Below are 27,780 nucleotides of genomic sequence, written 5' to 3'. Positions count from 1 at the left end.
AGTAAAAGAAAGGGTTGGATTTTTCTGTAAATATGCAAGTTTACCAGAAATTCAAGCCATTTGCTAACATTTTGCATTTGTTTTAAAGTTTTTAATTGTAACTATATTAGTGATGATTTATTAAGACATATTCATCATGATATTTTCCTCTGTATAAGTTTGCACTGTTAGATTTTTAAAAGGAATATTTTCCCATCCCAAATCTAGCTGCTTTTAAGGAAATCTGTCCTGGTGGAATGGGTTATACAGTTTCTGGCGTTCATAGACGCAGGCCAATCCATCACCATGTAGGTAAAGGACCTGTATTTGTGAAGCCAAAGAACACTCAACCTGTTGCTAAAAGTACTCATCCTCCACCTCTCCCAGCCAAGGAAGAGCCAGTGGAGGCCCTGACCTTCTCCCGGGAACACGGGCCAGGAGTGGCGGAGCCAGAAGGTGAGAGTGGCAGCGGCGCATGGACTGTGGCCCTCTGTCTGTGTCCGTGTGTCTTTGCTTCGGTTTTCCCGTTGATGTGCCTCTAGAACAGGCTTCCTCAGCCTTGGCACTGTTGACTTTTGAGGGTAGATGATTCTTTAATTGGTGAGGTGCTGGCACTGTAGGATGTTCAGCAGCAACTGCTCAAGACCTCATTAGCACCCACCTCCTTCAAGCTGTGCAACAAAACAAGGTGTCCAAACATTGCAGATGTCCCCAGCTGGGGGTGAGAGGGGATGGGGAGGGGTGTAAGTTGGGGTAGCTCAATTATCTCTAATTGGGGAACCTCTGTTTTAGAATAATATGTACCTGGAAGGTAACAAAATTTCATAATAGTTTCAGTACATTATCTTGCTGTTTGGGAGCGACTTTTGCTTGATGCTTATTCATAAAGAGTGATTTAGATCCTTTAGGTTACTAGCCCTAATTCATTTCTTGGTCCATAGGGTCCTTTAATAAATATTGCTTTATTAAATGGAATCCACCTTAAGAAGTTAGAGCATCAACTAAGATTTCATGAAATAATTTAGCAGGCAGTCAGGAATAATAGAAGGGGAAGGGTAGAAGGCAAGAGACGGTCATGATAGGAGATCTGGGAGGTCACCTAGTGCAGTCCTTGGATTTACCTTTTGAGAAGTCTGAGACCTGGAGAAGGGACATGACTTGCCAGATGTCATACAAAGAATATAACCAAGTAATATGTTTTTCCAAGGAAATGGTTAGGGCCTTATCCCTGAGAGGGAGTCTAGAGACAATTGACTTTGACTATCTCTTTGGCCTTCAGGGAAAGAAATCATTTCTGTCTGTCTCTTTGTATAAATCAGCATATCTGATGCTTGGAATGTCTTGGCGACCACAGACATTCTCTGCATAGAAGGCACAGAATTTTTAGATTTGTGTGGAAAATTGTCTATGTTTTTACTCTAATAAAGCTCCTGTTCACTTTTCACAGTTGATTCTTGGCTCCGCATTCAGGGAGACCATTTATGGGATCTTATAAGGACATAGGGCACCCAGAGAAGTGAAAGTCTGGGAGCTGGGGGCAGCCTACTTCCTAGTAGGCAGGGTGTTTTTTTTTTTTTTTTTTTTTTTCCTGACTCTAGACATTTGTGGGTTTTGACCTATTTTGCTCTACTATTTTTCACTCTCTGACCTTCATGGGTTAGGCAGAGCAGGTTGGGGAACTAAGCTGGAATGGTGAGAACTAAGCTGTATTGATCAGTTTGTCCCTGTACATGTAGGATGTCACGGCCAGATCCTTGCAACTGTTTCTGCTTTGCACAGGCAGGAGGAAATGGGCTGTGATTCAGATTCTGCCTCAAAACTTTCTTGGTAGTAGTTTTGGCAGGTTTCTGCAACCACAAGACTCTTGCAGCAGTGATTTTAATGTATATGGTGCCCTGATTGCTTTTAGGAATTAGCATGCACACCCAGCCTATATACTGATGTTGATGCAAACATTAACTCAGGAGGCAAAGGTAGTGAGTGTTGGCTCAAGGCTTTAGGACTGATTCTGAGATTTCATGAATTCCAAGAGTTCACTAATTCTGATTCATGACAAGCAAGTCTTTCTGAATACAAGAGCATCATTGCTATCATAATAATGTTCATGATAATGTAATATGTAATTTGCCCAGTACATCAGTGCTAATCCCTTATTGGCTCTTGCTGACTTGTGAGTTTTTTTCACACTTAGCATATGTTCCTTGAAATACACACAGGACTTCATTAAAAGTTGGAATAACTCAAAAGATAGCACTTTTTCTCACGTTGATTATTGAATTAAGTGGCATTTTTTTTAAACATTGACATCAGAAAGCATTTCAAACATCATATACCATTTGTATGTTAAGGATAAATATTTGACCAATTAATGCAAATATTTTCTACAATATAGGAAGTTGCATGAAATTGTATTTAAGTATAAAATAATGTATCATAGTGTTACATTCTTTAACTTTCTAGTTTCTACTAATTCTGAATGAACAGTATTTGAAGGACTTAGTCACATTTGCTCTGAGTTCCTATAGTTGAGGAATGAAATAACACTGAAAGTTCTTCTCTGTCAGTCATGTGTAAAATTCTCAAAAATAGCAGATAGCATTATTTCTGCATTTGATTTAGTGTTATTTTTAATTATTTTAGAAGGATACCAGCCTTTATTGATTAAAAAAAAATGAACTATAGTGGACAGATTGTACTAATGCCCTGTTTTATTTTCTGGTTTTAGTGGCAACTACACCCCCTGAGAAGGTAATTTTTTTTATTACTTGCAAGTCTTTTATCTTCAAAATAATGTTTATTAGAATATGTGTGAGTTTTTCCTAAATACACTAGCCTGTCTATTACACATAATTTGATTTAAGAAAGCAGAGCATTCATTCATCAAGAAACATTTATTGACTTGGCACTATTCTTGAGGCTAAGGAAATGATAAAGAACAAATCAGACAAAACTCCCTATTCTTATCGAACTTAAAACTCTAATGAGAAGAAAATGGCAGGAACTAATGGGAATTAGGGGCGTTAAAGAGAATTCAAAGAGTCAGTTGACTGCCTGGACTACCTACGGAATAGCTCTGACATGTTTGTGTAATTATATATTCTTAGAGTGCATATATAGTAATTGAGGTATTTCTTCATTCAACTAAAATTTAAGAAGCATGTTTGAATTTTATTACAGTAAGAAGAGAACTTACTCTTAGAAGTTATAAACACGTTAATGTTGCTTCTTAGGAATTTTAGAGGAATTTTTTATCAATCTGTTGGTTCAGGGGCCATAAAACGAGACTGCGACTGTGAGGCCGAATAGGGAGTTCAGACATCTCCAGGAGCTAAGGCCCCTTTATGTAATAGTAGAGCTGCTCTGAATCTTGGTTTGATTTTTTTATTGACAATACCATGCTTATACATTTGTATAATTTATGCAGCTGACAACACATTGAATATTAAAATTTAGAAGGGACTGATAAATATTGTAAATAGCTTTTAAAGTGACATACATATGGGGAAGCATGCATGCATGCCTATGAGTGCTTGAAGAATCCAGAAACATTAGGATGTTGGATTGAGAACACTCATCAAGGAAGGGGTTAAACCGAGCTGCAGTACAATCTGTATGCATATTTCACATGCACATTTGCAATTCTCAGATAGCTTCTCCAGTGATTAGTGATATACAGTGGCTTGCAGTTTTGCTGATTTCAATGCAGTTCTGACTGAATCACAATAGGAATCATTTAGATTGTGAGTGGCCAGTTGAATACCAGATAGCCCCATCGTAACTTAGTTTTCTTCTTTGTGTACAGCTGGGCTTTTGGTGGCTCTCACTAATTTGAAAGTGGTCTGAACATGTTCTTGTATATTTTCACTGCATTTTATTTCAGAGGAGATCATGGGGAAAATGCAATCATACTTTTGCAGTCGTGGTCCTTAGAAAAGTCGCCAGGTGGGAGTAAGCAGTTAGCCTAGCAGTTAAGGTCCCTGCCACCCATGGGGGAGACTTAGATTGAGTTTCCAGTGAGTTGCTAGCTTCCTGCTTTGGTCTCTGCCAACCCTGGCTGTTTAGGGCATTTGGGAAATGAACCAGCCAGAGGGAGCTCTCTCTGTCTCTCAAATTAAAAATAATATATATATAGTATATATAAACACACACATATATGTGTATATATATAAATTTTGGATATTAAATATGAATGGAAGAAAAAAGCTGTTTCAGGAGTGAAAAATGTATACATTCAAAGGTGTGGTGGAAGGACAGCAGGGGTCATGAAGGACATGGTTTGAAAGAGTTCGGAGCTGCTTTGGAAGGCTTTGACTCCCAAACTGCAGTTGGAATCGGTGGGGTAACACCCTGCTCCTCAGCTGGCCCCTCCGTGTCGGTGGAGGACTAGGACCGGGAGGAAGTCTTCTGCCTCTTGCTGATGGGGAAAGAGCCACAGGAGTGGATTCCCATCTGATCGTGGACTGCCTATTGTTGGCACTGGCCACGGGCTGTGGGGCAAGGGGTTCGATCAGGACTGGTGGAGATGGTCTTGGCGAGGTGATAGGAAACTGGCCTACACCGTGAAGGAGGGGAAGTGTAGGAAAGAGCGGTGTGTGCTCAGTGTTTCTGGACGATGAGTGGAAGCAGGATTAAATGAGGTCGGGAGAAGGAGATAGGCTGAGACGCTAATTGAATTACAATAAAGCGAGAGTCAGAGTCCAGATGAGGGTGGGGGGAGCTGAGGATATTGAAAATGGTGAACCGCTGGAAGGAATAATGCAGGTGAGCAGCGTTTAGGATGAGAAATGAAAAAAGGAGGACTGAAAAGTGACTGTCAGCCTGGATGGGAGCCAAGTAAAGACTGATATTGGCAGAAATGATGGGTGGTTTGAGAGGGTGGATTTGAGGAATCTGGAATACAAGGTCTCTTCAAAAAGATTGTGGACAATCTGTATTATAAAATATCATGCATGGGTTCCAAATTTTTTTCACCAAAACAAACTTATCTTTCAATTCTATTTTCTTTTTCCTTTTTTATTATTTGTTTATTTGAAAGTCAGAATGACAGAGACAGAGACAGAGAGATCTTCTATTTGCTGTTGCATTACCCAAATGGCCAGGGAGGGCCAAGCCAAAGCCAGGAGCCGGGAGCTTGGGCCATCTTCCACTGCTTTCCCGGGTTCTTTAACATGGCGCTAGATTGGGAGTGGAACAGCTGGGACTCGAACAGGTGCCCATATGGGATGCCTGCAGATGGTGGCTTAACCTGCTGTGCCACAGCACTGGCCCCTCCATTCCATTTTCATAAACTTTTTGATGTGCCCTCATAGCTAAACGAAGGTATCCTGGAAGCATTCAAGCTTAGAAAATTGGGTCTTTGGTGAAGTATTCAGACAGGCTATCTATTTTAGAAGCAAAAAAGAGGTGATAATTGAAGCCAGGAGAGAGAGAATGAGAGGGAAACAAGGTTCAGGCAGTGAGCTCTCTGGAAGATGACAAGAGTCCAAGCCAGAGAGGGGATATATGGGGTAATGGTGATGAAGTATTGGATGAAAACTCTTAATGAAGTGATTTTGTGAGTTCTGTGGGTAAAGGCACAGATCCTGAAGTAGACACACTGTTCAGCCTGCACGAGCCCTAAGCGGCTGCAGCTGTTCACCGAGGCATGGGTCATGAGATCCAGGGGTAAAGTGGGTAAAGCGATATCTGAAGATGCGCTGAGTCCTCTGTAGGACCTCCGTTCCCATCACTCTGCCCAGCCACCACTGTTCAGAGACATGGGGGTGTAAAGTTACTGGATGTGAGGCTAGGGAGGCCATAGTGGTGGGCTGGTTTAAAATCTTCAACTTATCATGACCCGTCGGCTGTGTCCATTATGTAATCTGCAAAGTGGCTGGTCCTCACTGTGGGTCACAGCCACATGGGAATGCAGCGAAGGCTCTGTCCTCCTGTGGAGTTAGTTTGCCCGTCTACAGGCCAATATGAATACCTGGGCCAAGACGGTCGCTTAAAACGTCTGACTTTGGGCCCCAGAGAGATGGATGAGTGTTTTCTGTGGGTCACCCCTGCTGGGACAACCCAAGGACACATCAGAGTAGCTGCACAATGCTAGTTCTTTTTTTTTTTTTAATTTCATACAATTGTACTTTTTTTTGTCTAATGTCCAGTGATATTTCTTTGCCTTTTGAAGAGTATTATTAACTAGATAAAAAGAGTAGTATGCAGCTTTGTGTTGACTGTTGAGGAATAATTTTTCATACTATTTGAACCCATTACTTAGTAAAGAATTAATCTTCTGTGTATAGAGTTAATTGAAAATAGATTTTAGTAAAAAATAAGAATGGGAATAGGAGAGGAAGGAGGAAGAAGGGTGGGAGTGTGGGTGGGAAGAATCATTAAGTTCCTAAAGTTGTACTTACAAAATGCATGACGTTTGTATACCTTAAATAAAAGGTTTCTGGGAAAAAAAATAAGAAGATGGTTCAACAACAACAAAAATATAGTTCTCATTTTCAATTCTGCTTTTTCTCCCTCTGTTGTTTGAATATAATTATCCAGGAAATTCCTTCTTTGGATCAGGAGAAAACCAAACTTGAGCCTGGTCAACCCCAGCTCTCTCCAGGCGTTTCAACTATCCATCTGCACCCACAGTTTCCAGGTAACCCGTGTTGCTCTGCGCTCCTTGTGAGAGTATTCTGAATGAAAGCACAGGATAGGAAGTTTTGTGTCTTTGGTTTTGTTTAATAAGTCATTGAAATTCATAATTGAAGTTGAATGTGAAAAGTATACACTTAGATATCTTAATAGACTTAAGTAGTAGTATTGTAAGTAGGCTATTTTTAAGTATTATAATGGGAAAGTTAAGTTTTTCACTGTTTTCCGCAATTATTACTGGAAGATTATTGAAGGTTATCATTTGATGAATGGTAGTTTTTCTTGGCTTCTCTGGCACTCTCAGACATTCTTGCTAAATATTCAAACTAGAGCTGGAGAAAAATGCCACGAGCCTTCAGGACCTTTAACAGTTCTTTATATTCAAGAGCTCCTGTGGTGTATTAGTAGACGAAGTCATGCTTGCATTTTGACATGGGATTTCAGTGCCCATAACAGGCTTTAATTTTCTTCTTATCCCCTGCTTCCTCTTACAGTAGTGATTGAAAAAACATCACCCCCTGTGCCTGTAGAAGTAGCTCCTGAAGCTTCTACATCAAGTGCCAGCCAAGTGATCGCACCTACTCAGGTCACAGGTTGGTGCAATGTTTATTTCATTAAACTCGCAGATCCTATGGAGAAATGGTTTGAACCTCATTTAAAAGTAATGGCAAGTGTATACAATTGCACATGGCAGGGTTAGATGTAATAGCAAATGTTTGCATATCTACATACTGTTAAAGAGGAGGAAAATGTGTAAATTGTATATAGGCAATGGAATGTCACACTGCTTATTAAGGTAATGTTTTAAAGTACTATCTAATGTCATGAGGAAATGCTTGTGATATAATATTTATAACGATTCCAATTTTATTTTTTAAAATATTTACAAACGCAGAAAAGGAGATAAAAAGAAAATGAATCAAAATGTTCAGCTATCACCAGTTAATAGGATCGTGGGTAATTTTCTGTGCTTTAACATATTGGTATCTATTTTCAAAATTTTATAAGTATGTAGTAGTCATTAAGAGATATAAAGATTGGTTATATTTTGAGACAAATGCAAAGACCTAAATGTTAATCCTTAATGTAAAATGAGCTCTTTTAAGTCAAGAAGGAAAATACCAACAATAGAGAAATAGGAAAATAATATCAGATACAAAAATCATAAGAAGAATTGTCAAGGAGCACATCATGGGAAATTTCACTACTGGTATCAAAAATGCAAATTGTAAAATGGTAGTACTTCATTCTTGTAAAATTAGTATTTAAAACCCAGTGAGCCGGCGCCGCGGCTCACTAGGCTAATCCTCCGCCTAGCGGCGCCGGCACACCGGGTTCTAGTCCCGGTCGGGGCGCCGGATTCTGTCCCGGTTGCCCCTCTTCCAGGCCAGCCCTCTGCTGTGGCCAGGGAGTGCAGTGGAGGATGGCCCAGGTGCTTGGGCCCTGCACCCCATGGGAGACCAGGAAAAGCACCTGGCTCCTGGCTCCTGCCATCGGATCAGCGCGGTGCGCCGGCCGCAGCGCGCCGGCCGCGGCGGCCATTGGAGGGTGAACCAACGGCAAAGGAAGACCTTTCTCTCTGTCTCTCTCTCTCTCACTGTCCACTCTGCCTGTCAAAAAAAAAAAAATAAATAAAATAAAATAAAATAAAATAAAATAAAAAAAACCAGTGAAAGTTTTTGTTAGGGTGAAGCTGAGACCCAGACACATTGCCAAAAGGAGGGTACATCAGGGTTCTCCAGAGAAACAAAGCCAGTAGACTGTGTTTAGATAAATGGAGTTTATCTCCAGGGATTGGCTGTTCAGGAGGCTGAGAAGTTCACAGTGTGCCCTGGAAAGATAGTGGTATGCTTTCCATCTAAATTCACTGGTGGCGTGTGAACCAGTGGGGCCCGTAGTCTAAGTCTCTGCTGAGTCAGAAGGCCTGGGGACCAGAAGCACGCATGTCTGAGGGTGGAGGAGGCAGCTGGCCTAGCACAAGCAGAGAGCAAACTCTTCCTTCCACTGCCTTTCTGTTCTGTTCGGGTCCAGCCCTCGGTGGATGGGATGACGCCAGCCTACGCTGGTGAGGGCGATCTTTACTGAGTCTGCCAACTCTAGTCCTCTACTTCTGGTAACACCCTCACTGACACACCTAGAATGAATGTTTTCCAAGCTGTGTGGCCAGCCCTAAACCCAGTCAAGTTGACACATAAAATCCTAGAATGTAAATTGGGTCAACTTTTTTGGAAAATACAAAGTGGCAATATGTATAAGGAACTTTAAACAGAACTTTTGGCCTAGTAATCTTATTTTAAGATACCTTGTCTATGGAAATAATATCCCCAAAGACATGTATATAAATAGATTCTTAGCACAGTGGATCATAGAGGAAAATTAGAAATAATGTTAACATTGAGCTACAGATTTAGTGTACCTTATCTGATATACTTTGGGCTAGACCTGTTTTGGGATTTTGAAATATTTACCTGTATGTCATGAGCTCTCTTGGGGATGGGACCCAAGTCTAAGCATGAAATTCATTTTTGTTTCAGCTGTACTGTATTATTTTGTATTCAGCTGTACCTTCAGTCTGAAGGTAGTCTTATATGATATTTTTAGTGCACCTGCATTTTGTCTGTGACCCATCACATGAGGTTAGGTGTGTAATTTCCTACCCAAGGCATCATGTCAGTGCTCAGAAAGTGCATTTTGGACTGGCTCTGTGACAGAGTCTAGATAGACCTGCACCCAGAGCCACAGCCTCCCCACATCACTGCGTGGTGGGCATCCTTCAGTCTTACTCAGTCTTTACACTGAGTAAAGTCATGTAGAATGTCGGCAATTCCAAGTATCTTCGGAGTCATACAATGAAATGACAGTGATTTTTTTTCTAAAATTATTCTGTATTCTGAGGTTATCTGTGTATCTGCCCCTTTTATTAAACTTTTGTGACTGCTTTGCACTGCAAAGTGTACAAGCCTGGAATATACTATCGTGGTCAATAGGGATCTTCTAATTGTTTACTTTTATGTTTTAAAGAAAAGTTGCATTTATTAAATAAAAGTTTTTTTTTTAAAAGAAAAGTTGCCATGTAATAATGTAAGTCACTAGTTCTTTCTTTAAAAAAAAAAAAAAAAAACAAAAACTAAATTTCCATTTTCCAGTGTGAAGATAAACCTTATTTTTGAGTGGTCCTGGCCTTCTTCAATGAACAGACCTCTTATATAAGCTAGCTTTGTAGAGGTTATTAGATTTGCCTAGGGACATCTAGTTTTGTCTCTTAAATGCAGCTGTGTGAGGAATAACAACCTGAAGTTGCTCAGCTGCAACTGAACTGTGGAGCTGACTGAAAAAAAATGGAAAGTAGCCCAATGATATGATGTTGCTAGAAGATGGCCTAATTTGAGCTTGGCGGATACATACACGGCTAACATCTGCTGTCACATGTTGGAAGGGTGAATACTTCCTTCCAGGGAAGTGACCCTGCTTGTTTTTTCCCATGAAGTAGTTATAGGTATTCCCACTTCCTGTAGTAAAAGAATCTGGAAGAATCTATGGGGAGAACACATAGAGTCTTTGAACTGAAATGGTTTGCAACTTTACAGCAATCCAAAAATAGTGATCTACATTCGTATAAGAAGACTGTTTTCTATCCATTTAAATCAAAATGTAATATTCTCATTGGTGTGATATGAGGGCCAAACTGAGATTTCAGAAGTCATCTGATCACTGCTTTCAGGAGTGGTGTACATAATTTTTATTTATTTACCTATTTACAAAACAGAGAGGAGATAAATGTTATTTGTTACTGTTAGTTTCTCCTGTAGTTGAAGAAAGGGCTAGAAAAATAAGAGTCTAAAATAAATATAATCAGCTCCACATTGCTTAGTGATGATATCTTTATAATGGTGAGACTTTGACATGTCAAAACTATAAAGGGAGCTGTGTATTTGCAGGAAGTAAGCGTAATATTTTCTACTCCTAACAGCTGACCTGGTGGCTTGCAACATTATTGGCATACTGTTTGCAAATAAATTATACATTTCAACATATAAATTCTTGATTTAGTGTCGTGTCTTGATAGCTAAAGGAGAGGTTGGAAAAATCAAATCTTTATTTCTCTGGCAAATGTTGACAAAGTGGAAACATCTGTTTCGATTGTTGTGGGACAGTTCATGCTGATTGTGGGGCAGCTGGGAAGCCAGGGCATTCTTCGTCAACCTTTCCATGACTGAACGTTCGATGCCTTCCTCTGGCTCATCCTGAACTTTCTCCGCGGCCCCCGCCTGCCGGCCAGAAGTTACTCTTTCACGTCCATGCCTGCCTTGCAGAAGCCTCAGTAATGATCATGGCCCAAATATTTTGAAAACTACTTGTTCATCAGATCTTTTCCAGAACTCAGAATGGATCCTTTCAAAAGTGTTTGTCCCTGAAGCATGCTACCAGGGTCATTACAGCCTCAAGAAACCATGTGTGCTCATGGAAAAATGAATTTTTTTTTCCATGTAAAGTCATCACGCTTCCACGTTTCCAGATTCTGTTTGTTTATTTATTTGGATAATCCTATGATGAAGGAAAAAGCCGAAGGTTTGCGTGTTCTTCTTCATGTCCTGCTAAAAGTATTCTTTTTTGTTGAATGTTAAAAGGTATAATAATGATACCAAAAATGTTAAATGCACCGTTGGCCTTGTTGCTAGGCTAAATAGAGCTTTTGGTTTTCCATTGGCTTTTGGTCATGGCTCTTTTTCCAAATTGTAAATGAGCTTCAATGGAAGAAATAAATGGAGATCATAAGCCCAGTGAAAGGGAAGTTGTTGGAGGGGGCACATGTGGGAAGAGAGGGTAGGGCTGCCCTGTGAACCAGGGGGCACGTGCAGGGACTTGATGAGGGGCCCATGAGAGAGTGCAGGGGGATGCGCGCACTTGATCACTCTGGAATGCCAAACTTGCCGAAGACCAGACATTCCCCCTCACCAGGATACGCCTGAGGCCAGTAATGAGTGCTGGCTGTGTGAGGCATTGCCACTGTGGTATGTCAAAGCCCTGTTTCCAGAGCTTATATTGACACAGGCTACCCAAAGAAAATGTGTATTTCTCCAGAAATTGATCCACTCTGTGGGAACAGTCTCACATGCCTGTGTGTGAATAGCCTCTCAGAAAAATAGAAAGTGTAATGTCTTTGCTCCAAAGCATCCGAGAAAGCAGAAAACATTTCCTGTTCTTCAAGGCATTGCTGGCACTCACCTGTCTGTACTGTGTGTATACTTGTGAGTAAAACTCAGCCATGGTGGGAGACATGTTCTGAAACAGTGACACCGGTCAATTGTGATCTCACCTTAAAAAAAAAATAATAATAAGCCCTAGATGTGGCTCAACTTTTTCATGACTAGTAAAAAGAAAGCCGACAAAGGTGTTGGCAAGGTGCACTGCGTCTTTCTACCTGGCAGAGGAGATACTGTGTGACAAGTGGATTAAAGAGAACTTGAGGTCAAACTGACTACAGTTATATTAATTACTCCCTTGTGTAAAAATGGGACAAAAATGTAGCAGTGTCCCTTCCCTCCTTTGAGGTATCTCTTAGTACCCTCTAGTGGCGTCGGTGCAACATTTTCGTACATATGTTTAGTGCCCTGCCAGCCAGGGTCAGTGTTTTCAATCGGCATCTCTGCGTACTTAACCTATGAGGTCATCCACTAAAAACTGTCAACCATTCTTCATCAGTATACTTTCAACCTTATGGCTTCTATTTAAAGTACAAAGTTGGAAGCAAAGACCATTATTATTCATTTCATTCCCTAAGACTAAAGAGTTATAATTCCCAAGTGTTTTCTCCTTCCTTAGAGCATACTTGAGAAGAAATAATTTAGATAGCTGGCGAAGTGTAGGGAGGAAAGTATTGCATTTGAAGTAAGCGTCATATATTATTAAAGACTGTTTGTAACATTGTAAGAATCCCATCCTAAGGCTACACCTGCAAAATGACAAATATTTGGTAATGAGCAAATTAGTGTGTGTAGGAATGAGACAAGGACTGCTGATGGTTTCGTGAGAACCATTGGCTATATCTTTTAATTTGTTTTGAAACCTTGCCTCTATTAATTCATCTTCTAATTAATTCAATTTCTTTTTGCAAGCCTGGTTAACCTTCTTTTCAGTTTTAATAATATAACAGAGAAGAGAATAAAGGTCATTAATTATTTGCACAAAGAAAACTAAGAAATATAAATACTAAAATTTTTAACAGAAGTGTCTACCTGTAATACAGAATAAATGTTAGAGATGTTCTTCTTACACTATTTCACTAAAACAGTTCCTATAGAGAAGAGAATTCTTAGAACCTGTGAAGACTATCTTTTCAGACTTTTGTGGTATATTAAAAATTATATATTTTAAGCAGAGTGACAGAAGAATTGTGGGAAAGAGGTGGGTTGGTGGAAGGAGAGAGTGGGAGAGGGAGAGGGAGAGGGGGAGAGAGAGAGAGGGAGATTTGACATCTGGTTCTAAGCTAAAGCCAGGAGTCCAGAACTCTATCTGGGTCTCCCACGTGGATGGCAAGGGCCAAACACCATCTGCCTTCTAGGATGTGCATTAGTAGGAAGCTGGATCAGAAGCAGAGTACCCAGGCTCAAACCAAGCGCTGTGATATGGAATGCAGGCATCCCATGCAGTGACTTAAACCACTGTGCCACAACACCTGCCCCTAATAATATTTTTAAGGAATGTTTTCTGATTATGAAATACAAAAGTACTAATATATGCTCATTATAGAAATGTTGAAAACGGAAGAAGTATGAAGAATATATCAGTCCCCATCATCATAAAGATTTTCTATATTTCCTTCTACTCTTCCGTGTGTGTAGTATAATATAACTGAGATCATATTCTGTATTACAATTTGTGCCCAACTGCATATTTTAAAACAATTCCTTCTCCTGTTAGTGATTATATTAGTGTTCTTTGTTACAATTATATCATAATTCACTGTTTTATATTGTAATAATTTAAGCAATCATGTCAATCACCTATATGTTTAGCCTTTCTAATATTTTTTCTTTATTTTGATAATATACTAACGGCGAACAAATTTGTTTTTCTGATAGTGGGTTGGCATAAATAGGTTCATTAAAAGTATTATTAATTGGTTAATGCATGCTTTTTGCAAACTCTCATACATGTGGATGATTTTATATAAAATATGTCAGCTTGTCTGCTTCCTGTTTCAAGTGTCTTGCTTGAGTATTCTCAAAGTCCAGCACAGTGAATGCCTGATGGAGAATGAAGAAGGTGGCCTTGGATTTGAAGGGCAACCTCAGCCCTCACTGAGGTCATTTCCAGGGTGAACTTTCGTTAAAGCTCTTTCCTTAGATCCCTTTTCTGCAGAATTTGCAGTGGGTTATTAGTGACAACAGCCCACCTGTTTTTCCTCTCTGAAACCATAGACCCCTCTAACAAAGCTGGATTGTGTGTGGTGCTCAGAGGCACCAGCCTAGTTATCCTGAGGGCTTTCTGGGTCTCATTCATACAGCATCTCTTTAAAGTCTTGTTTGCCGTATAGTGACATTGAGATACTAGCTCTAGGTAGCATTGATGTCAGAGTGCTATTTCTTTGTTATATGTTCTTAACTGACATCAGTATGAACCCCAGCAATAGTGACATTTATGACTTATAGATTGTGTGTAATATGCCAGGCATTGGGCTACATGCATTATTTTCAGTATATTTTTATTATATTCCCATATTGTGCTCTGAACTTGGAACTCTGGATTATTTCCATTCTATATATGTAGAAAAACGAGGCTTAGAGTGATTAATCACTTGCCCGTACTAGAGTTTGAAAGGATAGCAGGATGTGTCCCAGTGCATTCTCCAAGCCAGTGCTTCTAGCCAACAACTCTTCCATCGCCCCTGTGCCATTATTGCTCTTTCTAAATAGTATTGAAGACAGGAACTCTTGGGGAAGTAGCCTATCTCAGAAGGCCACTTTCGAGTCCCCGGGTCCTTGGGTAATGAAACTCATTTTGGTGGCTTCCACCCACTATGGAGTCCAGTGATCCTGTGAGTCAGTGAGGACTTGAACAATGCTAGTCCGCTGGGCTTTGTAGGAGAAGAAAGAATCACCCAGGGATCAGGGGGAGAACAAGGGAGGGGCACAGCAGAGAAGACTTGGAAGAAGATTCTTCTTTACCAGTATAAAGAAAACATTTTGAAGTTGAAGTTGGCAAATGAAGAATAAGCACCCTAGAAATTTTGTTTTGGTTAGAAGTAGAAAGTGTTTTCTTGAGCATTAAAGGGAAAATTTGGAGAAGGCTGGACATATTTCTTGAAACTCAAATTTGACCTGCTAACAAACGAGAAGTTAGTATATATTTCCCATCAAGAGAAATCAAACAATGAGTCTTACTTCATCAAGCAAGATAAAAGAGAGTGGATAGAAAGTCCTTGATTGGTCATGTTAAGAGTCATTTTCATGAAGAATTGATCCCCTGGGACCAGCATTTCGGCGAGTTGGATGAAGCCGCCACTTGCAGTACCCATACCCTGTATGGGCTCTGGTTAAAGTCCTACCTGCTCTACTCCGGATACAGCTCCCTGCTGATGGCCTGGGGAAAGCAGGAGAGGATGGGCCAAGTGTTTGGCCCTCTATCACCCATGTTGGAGACCTGGATGAAGTTCCTGGCTTTTGCCTGGCCCAGTGTCAATAATTGCTGCAATCTGGGGAGTCAACCAACAGTGGAAGACCTCTCTGTCTCATTCTCTCTCTCTCTGTGTAGCTGCAACGTTCACAATCAATCATTAAAAAAAAAACCTGATCACCTTAAAACTTCTGGCATGTTCTGTTTCTGAGTGTGTCTGTTCCAATTCATCTTAGAAATTGTTTCATTAAGAACTATTGATAACCATGGGAGGGACTAACCACTCCAGTTATAAAAAAAACCCTGAGTATTTATATTTGATTTCAGAGGTTAACTTTGTCTTCTAAATGGCTAATCTGACAGCTAGTCAGGAAACATGAAGTAATGCTTTGCAAGTAGTAGTGAAATCTTTATTCATGTGATTTTCCCCATATTTTTTATTTTTAAAGAAATCAATGAATGTACTGTGAATCCTGATATCTGTGGAGCAGGACACTGCATTAACCTACCTGTAAGGTATACCTGTATATGCTACGAGGGTTACAAGTTCAGTGAACAACAGCGGAAATGTGTTGGTAAGAGATACTTTTGATACTCAAAATTACTTAATATCAAATATTTGCTTATGTAAAACATGCTTTTTTCTTAATCCATTTTTAACCATACTGGGAAAATGTCACTGTGTTTAATCTTGTAAAATGTTTATCCCTCAGCTAAGGGCACTCAAGCAAAAGGTTTGCTAAATTCCTGGGGTTTTCTTACCTTGTCCACTGCTATCCACCTCTTCAAATGTGATGCATTGCCATAAGGCTTAACTCATTCGCAAAACTTCTTGGATAAAATAAATAAACTGAAAGCTCTAGAAATAGCTCATACCTGCAAACATACGTACACATACACACACACATATGAAACAGTAAAGAATTACATTCAAATATCCAAGTACATTAAACCTGATTTGTAAGTTTCTGAACTGAATCTCCCTGTATACTGGCCGGAAGCGCCTAATGAACTTGTGAACAAGTGATCTTCTATGTATGTCTTTGGGAAAAATCTGTCTTATAAAGAGGTATATGGAGTTAACTTAATAATCTTAATGTGTAGACTCTAAGCTTGATTTCATCATTTCTAGAAGAAAGAAATTCAGCCCTGAGTTCTAAGGGCAGTATAAAGAAACAGAGACACTTAGAGTAGTATATCTACTCCTACATTAACATGTGTGAGCTTTGCTGTTTGGTTTTATATGTATCTGTGGGGTAAGAAGGCACCTAGCTGCTCCGTGACATGGCCATTTCCCTTTCATTTGCACACATGTGTATATGCATGTTTAGAGCCTAAAATATTAGGGAGAAAAGGCAAAGTGGTGATCTAATCCAGCCCCAGCTGTGTGCAGAGTACATGGTCTCTGCCTCTCTGGAGAGCAAATTCCAGTGTGTGAAGACTCCCTTATCAGGAGAGTCCTTCTGTGTTGACCTGAAGTCTGACCCTTTCAAACACCGATGTTATGCTGTTTTAGTCTTTAAAGCAATATTCAGTAAGCTGCTTGCCTCTTCCCCATCACAGTCCAAGTATTTTATGAGAGAGAGATGTTTCCCTAAGTTGTAAAGGTTTGTGGTACCCCAGGAATAGTATAGTGGGTGGCTGAGTTCTTGCTACACAACACCAATTTCCTGTTTGTATTTTGTTAACAGATATTGATGAATGTGCTCAGGTCCAGCACCTGTGCTCCCAGGGACGCTGTGAAAACACGGAAGGGAGTTTCCTGTGTATATGCCCTGCGGGATTTATGGCCAATGAGGAGGGTACCAACTGCGTAGGTAATGGCACTGCTGCATGAATTCTCAGATCTGGGGTTGTAGATCCCTGAGACCTCATCAGATCAGACAGCCCCAAATTTGCATTAAACGTCTGTTATGACATAGCAATCTGCTAGATATAAAAATGGATTCCCCTCCATAAGTTTTTAAAAAGGACTCACTTACTTATTTGAAAGACAGAGTGACAGAGAGAAAGAGATCTTCCATCTGCTAGTCTCTCCCCAAATGGCCACAAAAGCCAGATCTGGGCTAGGCTGAAGCCAGGGGACAGGAATTCTTTCCAGTCCCCCACATGGGTGGCAGGGACTCAAGCACTCGGGCTGTCTTCTGCATTTCCAGGCACATTAGCTGGGAGTTGGATCAGAAGCATAGCAGCTGGGACTGAAACTGGCACTCAAATACGGGGTGCCAGTGTTGCAAGCATTGGCTTACCCTGCTGTGTCAGCATGCCAGCCCCCTCATATATTTTTAAAATTTTTAAGATTTTATTTGAGAGGTAGAATTACAAGAGAGAGGGAGAGACAGAGAGAGAGGTCTTCCATCCACTGGTTCACTTCCCAAATAACCACAATGGCTGGAGTTGGGCTGATCTGAAGCCAGGAGCTTCTTCCGGGTCTCCCATGTGGGTACAGGCACGTAGGCCATCTTCCCCTGCTTTCCCAGACCACCAACAGAAAGCTGGATTAGAAGAGGAGCAGCCAGGACACAAGACGGCACCCATATAGGATGCTGGGGCCACAGATGGAGACTTAGCCCACTACGCCACAGTGCCGGCACTCCCTCAACATTTTTGAAGGAAGAGTAGCAAATATATAGAATGAGAAGATTCTGCGTGAATCAAAACCACACAATGCTGATGCATGTCCAACAAATCAGGGGGTTGTGAGCAGAAAGCTGTTACTGCATCATTAAACTTGAACTAACTGGGAGATGGGAGAGGTTCAAAATGATATCTTGGCAAATAAAACTTAGCAGTGTTTTCTGCTTCTCGTAGATGTGGATGAGTGCCTGAGGCCAGATGTCTGTGGGGAAGGGCACTGCGTCAACACCGTGGGCACCTTCCGGTGTGAATACTGCGACAGTGGGTACCGTATGACCCGGCGTGGCCACTGTGAGGGTGAGTCTGCTGAGAAATCCAGGAGCCTGTGCCATCTGCCTGTGTGTGCTGAGCACTCGCGACCGTGATGCAGGACAGGTTTAGATCCAGGGCCGGTGGGCACCTTTCCTGTGCTGGGTTTCTGCCACCTCTCTGCATGGCACCAGCATGCCTGGGCTCTTCCTGCTTGCTGGATTCACAGCCGCTTTGCCTGACTTCCATGACCCTGTCTGGGTTTTTTTCCACCTTCATGCACTCATTATTTTTCACCTCATTATCTGCTTTCGCTGGTATTTGGAGTGAAATCACTTTAGAACAATTAATTACAGAATATCTTAGTACAAACCCAGCCTTAATTACAGTGTCTGGCTCATTCATCTGGGAACATGGTGCAGGTGTGACCACTGTTGATGTTTCATTTTCAACCTTTTCACCTTGTCACATTCCTCTGTCTCCCTCGCGTCCTTTTACTTGTGTTCTGGGACTTTCTTGCAGACTCCCCACAGAAGCACTGTCTGACCAGCTCTGGGTCAGATTCCAACTGCGCTAGATAGAATTTCTTCATTACTGACCATAGCCATGAGTTTGCGCTCATTATAAAAATGTTTTGGAAAATGTATGGCAAGGCCAAAATAATTAGACATGCAACAATATTTCTGCTCATATTTGTGTCCATGTGGCACGAGTTCTTTTTGAAACCACTGTGGTACATTTTTGTAATGATTTTCGTGAAGAAATCCATTGAACTTCTTCTGCAATCCTGCCACGGACAGCTGAGGGCAAAGGCACATGTTCTCACCTGAGCAGGTGTTTCAGGGCCTGGACATGGGCATGGGGCTGACTGCCAGGCTTCCCCACCTGTCTGACTGAAGATCAACCTGTCATGATGGGGCTCTGGAGCGAAGGAGGGGTAGATGAGTCGGCCAGGCTGCTCTCCGTCATCTGTTGGCTTCTGCTTGCTGGTTTTCTTCACAGCCCTGATGGCCAAACCTGGAGGGAGGGCCAGGGAGACATTCCTGGCAGTCTATGCCTGGGCATTTTCCTTGGGCTCAGATCTGGAGAAAAGTGGGAGCAGTTTTGTAACTGGATCTCTGCTCAGCTCAGATCAGAATGGAGCCATGAATGGCCCCCGATGGCTGAGAGGCCATGGGGCGAGCGCTGTGAAGCATCCCTGTACTCCTTCCGGGAACTCTGCCTCGCCCTCCAGAGGCAGAGTGGGAATGCAGAAGACCCAGGGCTGAGGAACCGGCTCAGGCCCCCACAGGCAGTAACTGCCTGACCTTGAGCCAGTTATCTAGCACCTTTGAAACCTAGTTCATCACCTAGAATACGTGAGCCAGAGAGTACAATTTAGGGTGACCAGGAGCTTAGTCAGTGTGTGTGTGGTATTGCCCGTCACCTGGTTAATTCTCAGAAAGTTAGGGTTTTTTTTTAAACCTCCCTTTTCCCCTAACCCCTTTTGTTTTTTGCCTGGATTTTTCTCAGTTCGTCTATAATTGTGGGGAGTGCTTACCAGAAAAAAACGGGTGAATTCATTTGGCAGGCATGTGTATGCAAAGCAGGAACCTCCAAAGAAGTGAGATAGATACTGTCCTACAGTTCTACCCATAGCCCCCTATGCAGAGATCAGACAGTAAGTAATAAAAAAAAAAAAAAAGGCAAGGGGTAGAAATGAAATTTGGAAATTATGTGATTACATTGAAAGCTGATAGGAAAATAGTCAGTGATCCTCAATATATGGAAATTATTCAGCAGAGCTATGACTGGGCTTCCCTGAGTAAATAACCGGTAACTCTGTTATCCTCCAAGAAGAGGCCTGAAAAGAAGGAAGAGCCAAACATCGTGGCCGTCCTCTAATGTTATCATGGACCAGAACCAAAGGTCGCAGGGCTTCTGGCTCACGGAAGGTTTTCTCAGCTGTCACCAGCAAAGTTGCTTTCAAACAAGACCAGTCTCCAAGGAGTCTATTGTGGGTTGCAGACATTATCTCATTCATCCTTCCTTTATTCTCTTAAGCCAGTATAGCAAGGCAGGTAGTCCCTAAGTGATAGGAGAGGGAACCACCAACCGAGGTAAGAGCAGGGTGTTGTCTCCTGGTCCTCAACATCACACCCTCTGTATTGGACCTGCCTGTCTCAGTGACGTTCTCTGATTTACTGGTTGTATTTCTATTAAAAAACAAAATTCTCATCCAGAGGAGGCTGTAATGCTGTTTGGAAAATTAAGCTGGCAAGCATCATCATTTTGTAGAACAAGAAGTCCCAGACCAGCTGACCTTAAAAAAAAATCATTGTGTGTCATTGTCTATTGGCAAGAATTTTTCACTGATAAAATAAAAATTTATGGCATTGACCTGGTACTTATTTTGTTAATATCAATTTCAGCTTTTTCACTTGAAGCAGCTTTTCACACATGTTGAGTGATATATATATATATATATATATATACACATATATATGGAGATTAATATTTTCTGTTTTTATTTTTAGCTGACACATAAAAGTTGTGCATGCTTATGGGTTATCACATAATATTTCCATATACTGAATAGGGCCCAATCAGGGTAAACCTAGGAAGGTACTTTGCAAGAATTTGCCAGAATGGTGCCGACCTGTGGCACAGCAGGTTAAGCCACCGTCAGCAATACTGGCATCCCATATGAGTGCCAGTTCAAGTTTTGGCTACTCCACTTCCAATCCATTTCCCTGCCAATGTGCCTAAGAAAGCAGCACACAAATGGCCAAACTACCTGGCCCCCTGCCACCCATGTGGGAAAGCTAGATGGATTTCCATGCTCCTGGCTTTGGACTGACCCAGCTCTGGCTGTTGCCACCACCTGGGGAGTGAACCAGGGCATGGAGGATCTCCCCATCCTCCCCCTCATCACTCTACCTTTCAAACAAGTAAATCTTTAAAAAAAAAAAAAAAGAATTTCCCAGAAGGAAGGCATCAAATACTCATGTATATTTATTTAGTATAGAAATTATATATTTCTTTTTTCAGCTTCTGTCCTTCAAAAGCTGTTTATATGATCACTGTGATTTGAGGCCCTATGCTGGACACTTCAACATGAAGTCCTTTCATTTGAATTCAGAAAGAAAACAATTATTTCAACTGGGGCTTGTACCCCAGATGTTACCATTGATTTTAAACTGTTGAACTCTGTTCTACATCTATCCTCTTCCCCATTTTGTCATTTTTACCATTCTTAAAAATGCCTAAAGCCACAGCCATATTTAAGGTGACTTGTTCCTCTTGTATCAAAAAGAAAGATGATTAATAAGTGAGCTGTGAATAGGAAAAGGTATATTTTTAACATAAAATATTACATATGGTCATAGCACCTTGTTTTCTGGAAAATCTTGGAAGTATGTGATGAGTTCATTTTCTCCTAATGTTCTTTTTCCACCTCCAAGGAATTACTATCATATGAAAGGTTTTAAATTATTCATACTTGGGATGTTCTTGGGCCTGTGAAGCCAATGTGGGGATTTCCCTGGGGCACCCAGTGTTTGCAGAGATCCACTCTCCAGCCAAGTGGATATATGGTCGCTCACATTCATTTCCACTCATCGTATTTCTTTCTGGCAAGCTGGGCTATTCCTTCAAAGATTGGATGTCCAGAAAGTAGCCCCAGAAGAGCTGCCAGCTCCCAGAGTGGAGAGGCCTGGCTCTGCCATTTGAAGAACTGGGGCCAAGTTCTTCCTTGGAATTGGTATAAATATTTTAATCCAAGTATACCTGACCATTCATTGATGTCATATGTTTAAGTCTAGACCCAATGTGTCTCCTACCCTGTTACTGCTTTCCCCCAGAGGTGTAGATAGAGCGTGTGTTTTCGCTCTTCATCTCAAAAGTCAGATTTCACTTTGGTATTCTGATAAAATGTTCATGACCTGCCTTCTTGACTTTCCAGATATCGACGAGTGTTTGGTTCCAAGTACTTGTCCGGATGAACAGTGTGTGAATTCTCCTGGATCTTACCAATGTGTTCCCTGCACAGAAGGATTCCGAGGCTGGAATGGACAGTGCCTCGGTAGGTACCGTGTGTTATCCCAGCTTTGTAGCTTTTGTATGGCCTGTGTTCTCATAGAGTAATGCCAATTGATCTCTTTCAAAATAAAAATAAATGAAATGTAATAAACTTAGACTGTTCTAAGAGAAGTTGTAAGTAACTCTTAGCTATGGAAAAAATAAGAACATGAGTGTTCATGAAGGATGCCACTAACTTTTTTTCTCAGATGTGATAAAGAACCAAAACCAAACACAATGATAAGCATTAGAGGAGAGGGATGGAGAGCAGAAAGCTTGAAAAGAGAAGAGGCCTAAGAAGCAGATACCGCAGACAAACAAAATTAGGAAATACACACAGGTGGTCACACAAACATGCAACAGAAATAGTAAGTGTAGTATTTTGAGGAAGTTGAAGAGACACATTTGCTTTGATTCTTTTCTTTTGTGTATCCATCTGCCATGCCATTTTTTTTTTCCTTATTTGAAAGTTGGAGTTAGAGAGAGAGACAGAGAAAGAGAGAGAGAACTTCCAGCTGCTGGCTCATTCTCCAAATGGGTGTAACAGCCTGCAATGGGCCAGGCCAAAGATGGGAGCCAGGAGCTCAATCCAGGTCTCTCATGTGAGTGGCAGGGACCCAAACACCTGGGCCATCTTCTGTTTTTCCCAAGCCGTTAGTGGGGAGCTGCATGAGAAGTGGAGCAGCTGGAATGTGAAGTGGTGCCTCTGTGGAATGCTGGCGTCACGGGCAGCGGCTTTACTCGCTGTACCAATACACTAGCCCCGGTGGTTTGGTTTTGTTTTGTTTTTTTCTTAAAACTTTTCCATTCATAAGAGAACTTTGAATATGTGAGTTTTACATTTTTCATTCAATCATTCATTGTTTCCTTCCTCCCCTAAAAGAGCTTCCTACATATTCCAGAGCTTTCTGGGACACATTGAGGGACGAAATGAATGGAACCGTTTCCTTTGGGGCACTTCCTGTCTGTCTAATGAGACACTGACCTTCCCCCAAACGCCTCATGAAAAGCTGCAGATTTGTAAATGGGACAAGTTATAGGAAGAAGGGTCTGTGAGGCTCTGAGATGGTAGGATTAAACAAAACAAAATATTTGAATTTTATTCTGCTGTCTCTGGGAGACATGTAGTTGTTTTAGTGAAGGTGGGGATGAATAGTTCTTACCAAAGTTCTCCCTTTTGAAAGCTTTGGGCTGCTCGCCAGGCAGCATCAGCTCTGCCTCTGTAGCTGGTGCAGGTGCCCCCCTGGCCTGAGTGTCTGTGCCCGTCCTCAAGGGTCTCGACCAGTGGAATTGTGAGATGTAGCCACGTTAGTTGTTTATCTGCTAAGTAGTTGTTTGTGTAATGGGAGCTGGTTGGTGAGTGCATTTGGTTTTAATTTTCCTATTTGGCATGCATTTTGTAGTTGCCTATCAAGGTTCCATTCGTGTTCTCATTTTCATAGTGATGCATAATCCAGGAGCAGAGCCTGGACTCTAGCTTAAATAACTACAACACACAACATTAGTATAAACACAGGGCTCATTCATGAATTTGCTAATGGAATGTGACTGACCAAATTGGCAAGTGAGTCTTCTTCAATGTAAACCATACTAAGTGAGTTCTTGTACCTATATGTACCTCTATGAATATATAGGTATGTATATGTGTGTATATAATATATGCAAACATTTCACTCTAGTTTTGTGACAGAAACAGAGCACCTCATATAAAAGTAATTTTACTTTTGCCAACCAGATGAGAAGAATCACAGACAGAAACGTTAGGTCACCGTGTTGCTCAACTCAACCGAAATCCCACATTTAGCCCCTTGTTCCGAGCACTAGCTTTCATTTCTGCATTTCTGAGATCATGGATTTCCTATCATTAAAAGTAGGCAGTGCACTTTTTCCTTGTGCTTTGGGTACAATTTTAGTCTCTACGTAAACCATATCAAGCCTTGCTTCCATGATATAATTGCAGATATATCCGTCGTTCACGTTGGACTTACAGCTCTTCTGAATTTCTCATGAGGGTTTTTGCAGATTATACTGAAGTAGATTTTCCATCTTAATTTTTATGGTGGTAGAGTTTTCAAATGTTGAGAGCTGAGTGTGACAAAAAGCAGATAGTTCAGCATGACTTTGTTTTTGTATTGAGCCAGGGAGTGGGTTGAATTTTTCTGCTGAACTCTTAACGATGCTAATAAATGCTCAGCTGTATCCTTTTGTGCCTTTAGACATTTTAGTTCTGATATTTGTTCTTTGGTATTCGCAAATACTTTCCAAAAGTTACCTATACTTAAAAAAGACTTTATTTATTTATTTTAAAGGCAAAAGTGATAGAGAAGGAGAGAAAGAAAGAGAGATTTTCCATCTACTAATTTACTCCCCAAATGTCCACAACAGCTGGGGCTGGACCGGACCCAAGCCAGGAGCCTGGAACTCCATGCTGGTCTCCCACATAGGTGGCAGGAACCCAAGTATTTGAGCCATTGTCTGTTGCCTTCCCAGGAGCATTAGCAGGGAGCTGGATCGGGAGTAGGACAGCCAGGACTCTCAACTATCACTCTGATATTGGATGCTGGTACCTCAAGTGGTGTCTTAACTGGCTGTGCCACCACACTGGCTCACATAAGTAACCCGCTTTTGACTTCAGCTCATCAGTAACACAATCTGACCTGTGCTTATTCCTTTAACTAATACATTGAACACCTACTGTGTGCCAGTATTTTTCCAAAACTGCAGGAATTGAGAATGAATGCGGCCGGTGCCGCGGCTCACTAGGCTAATCCTCCGCCTTGCAGCGCCAGCACACCGGCTTCTAGTCCCGGTCGGGGCGCCAGATTCTGTCCTGGTTGCCCCTCTTCCAGGCCAGCTCTCTGCTGTGGCCAAGGAGTGCAGTGGAGGATGGCCCAAGTACTTGGGCCCTGCACCCCATGGGAGACCAGGATAAGTACCTGGCTCCTGCCATTGGATCAGCGCGGTGCACCGGCCATAGCGCACCGGCTGTGGCTGCCATTGGAGGGTGAACCAACAGCAAAGGAAGACCTTTCTCTCTGTCTCTCTCTCTCACTGTCCACTCTGCCTGTCAAAAAAAAAAAAAATGAATGCAACAAAATTCCTCCCCTTGTTGAACTTAAAGTGCTTACAGATCAGCAAGTAAGCAAGTAAAACACATAGAATATTGGATGTCATAGTGTCATGAAGAAAAATAAAGGGACCTGAAATATAGGGAGTGTTCAAGTTTCTTTGGTGGTCCAGGGTCAAGTGATGGCAGATTATTAATGAGGCCTTCTTTGCTAATCATTTGTTCCCATCACTAACAACCTGTGAACAGTTTGTGCCTTTTTTGTGTCCTTTTAGTCCAGGCAATTTATTGATTTATGTGGATGAGATTTTCTTTTTCAGTTTTTAATTGAAAAATTAAAGTGAATGTTAAAGCCTTGGAAATTTGGCTATACTCATCATTTTGGAGAAAGCTCCTGCGATGGACATTTGTCTTTAGTAATATTTGTTGTTTATTTGAAAGGTAATGGCGGGGGAGATGATTGTCTTCACCTGGCAGGGCTGTTGGTTTCCATAAATCTTAGTCTCATTTTTCTATAGCACGCCCCTCACTGGCTGCACATTTTCACATTGCTGTAACCAAACGTGTGCGGCATTTTACATAGTAGTACTTATATTTGGCATTATGCCTCCTGGGGTTTTTTCTCTTAAGCTTTTCTATCATCACATCAATTTGACTCTTTTATTCCTGTTAAATGGCTTCATTAAGCATTGCTATTTAAAGCCCTATATTTTGTAGAGATTTGACATCTCATACACTTTCTGCTTCTTTCACTGACTGAGTGAAGAACTTGCTGAAATCATTCATGGTCTCATTGTATTCATGCCATGCCACCTGGATTTCACTGGTGGATGCTTCTCCTTGAATTATGAATTAAGACTAGACATTGTCTGGGGGAAAAGCTGGTAAAATGTGAGTAAGTGTTGTCAGGGGGCCCACACTTTTTCCTGGTGTTTAGTTCTGGGCATATAGTCCTTCATGCTCAATAGTTATTGTCCACGTCAAATGCTGTCTATTGCTTCCAGACTCTACCTAGCACACATCATCCCTTAATGCTTTCTGGCAACTCTTGTTGGCTCTTCTGTTAATGTTGCTGCTTCTTTCAAGTTGGGGATTTTGGTCTTCTCTGTTGAGCCACTTTCATCATTCAACACTGTATTCCTTGGACTTGAAGTTCTGCCTGGGGCCATTGCCCACTCGATCCCCACCTTGAATGACTGTTTCATCACCCCGGGTTCTGGCCAGTTCCCACTGCCTTTCTTAAGGGAAGTCAGCCTGTCAGGTACTCAGTTTACAGATTCCTCCTAACTTGTTGAATGCTGGCCTGAATCAAATCTGATGAGAGCCATCTCTCAAGGAAATGCTCTTGTATTTGGTTATTTAAAGGGAAGTTCAATATTTCTGTTGTAGAGATCTTTGTTCCATGAATGTAGAGAGATTTTGGACTCTATGACCTCTCTGAAGCTTAGTTTGATTATCTGTAAAATGGGGATTGAAATACCTTCAGTGTAGAGTTTGTTGCCCAAATTAAATAAGAAATAGGAAACACCCGTCTGCCATGTTATAACCCTTTCTCCCCTAAATATCCTACTCTCTTCCTGAAATATAAGAAATGCAGAAGAAAAAAAAACCTGTTAAATTATATGTCATATTTCTCCTTATAACAGTATTCTTTCTCTTTGGCGTTCTATAAACTTATGCCATGTAGTTTTTAACTCTCTCTGTGTCATAGGAGCTTTCTCTTATGAATTTAAGTGATTTTGAGGTTTTGTTTCAACTTCCTTGCATTTTCACTTAGCTGGAATGTCCTCCTTGGGGATTCCATGCTTCTGTAGGATTGTTCCTAGCAAATGCTTAAGCTTCTGTGATAAAACCTTGCCATTTTCTCAGCTCACCTTCCCAAGGCAGACTGCCTGTCACCCACTGCATACCTGCATCTGACCCTCTTTGGGTTTACTTTATTGTCTTGCTCTATAGCTGAGTTGTGACAGATCAAGTGAGCTGGTAATACACATTTCTGAGATTTTTATCAGAGTAGTTCTTCTTTGTTAGTTTCTAAGTTAAAGATTATCTCTAAATAGTTCCTGGACATAGGAAGAACTTCTGTATCATTCAGTCCATTTGACAACCATTTGCCACAGTCTTAACTGAAGCTAGACAGAGAACTTACAGGATAAGCATGGAGAGATCATTATTCTAGAAGTTCTTCTTATACTAGGATCTATTTTTGGATTTTAAGATTAAATGTTAACCTTTTTGGAATATATAGATATTCATAGACTTACCTGAAATTGGAGCCTTTCATAGTATATTTATTTTATATAACATGGTAACTGCGGACAACACAGACCTTTTGCAAATTTTCTAAAATGCACCAATGTCAGTCTTGTTACTAAATCATCACAGGCTAAAGGGGGCTTCTAATCAATCACTCCTGTTCATTGAGCACTTGACTGTATGTCTGCCAGATGCCAGAGAGGGCTTGAGATTGTCCAAACAACAACAGAAAGACACAACTTTTGAAATCAGAACCCATGCCGATGGGGAGAAGTAATTGTTAT

The 27,780-nt window shown here is 41.2% G+C and overlaps 1 protein-coding gene across 17 annotated transcripts in view; it reads left to right on the top strand.

Moving 5' to 3' along the window:
- LTBP1 (latent transforming growth factor beta binding protein 1) overlaps nt 1–27,780 on the top strand; it is a 446,285-nt gene that overhangs the window by 311,667 nt on the left and 106,838 nt on the right. For 6 of the 17 annotated variants that reach the window (XM_051843010.3, XM_008254559.5, XM_051843012.3 and 3 more), the window contains 8 exons: nt 208–435; nt 2,705–2,727; nt 6,517–6,616; nt 7,107–7,205; nt 15,678–15,803; nt 16,920–17,045; nt 18,040–18,162; nt 22,058–22,177. In XM_051843010.3, the coding sequence (XP_051698970.3) occupies nt 208–435; nt 2,705–2,727; nt 6,517–6,616; nt 7,107–7,205; nt 15,678–15,803; nt 16,920–17,045; nt 18,040–18,162; nt 22,058–22,177 (945 nt within the window). The remainder of the gene's footprint in view (nt 1–207; nt 436–2,704; nt 2,728–6,516; nt 6,617–7,106; nt 7,206–15,677; nt 15,804–16,919; nt 17,046–18,039; nt 18,163–22,057; nt 22,178–27,780) is intronic. The other 11 variants (XM_089326552.1, XM_089326551.1, XM_051843018.3 and 8 more) reach the window with 3 other exon arrangements.

This window comes from Oryctolagus cuniculus, chromosome 2 (genome assembly GCF_051225735.1).
Source record: "Oryctolagus cuniculus isolate XC-2025 breed Fujian yellow rabbit chromosome 2, ASM5122573v1, whole genome shotgun sequence".
NCBI lineage: Eukaryota > Metazoa > Chordata > Mammalia > Lagomorpha > Leporidae > Oryctolagus > Oryctolagus cuniculus.
The sequence above is the reverse complement of the archived record's forward strand: the minus strand, read 5'-3'. Positions and strand labels throughout refer to the sequence as shown.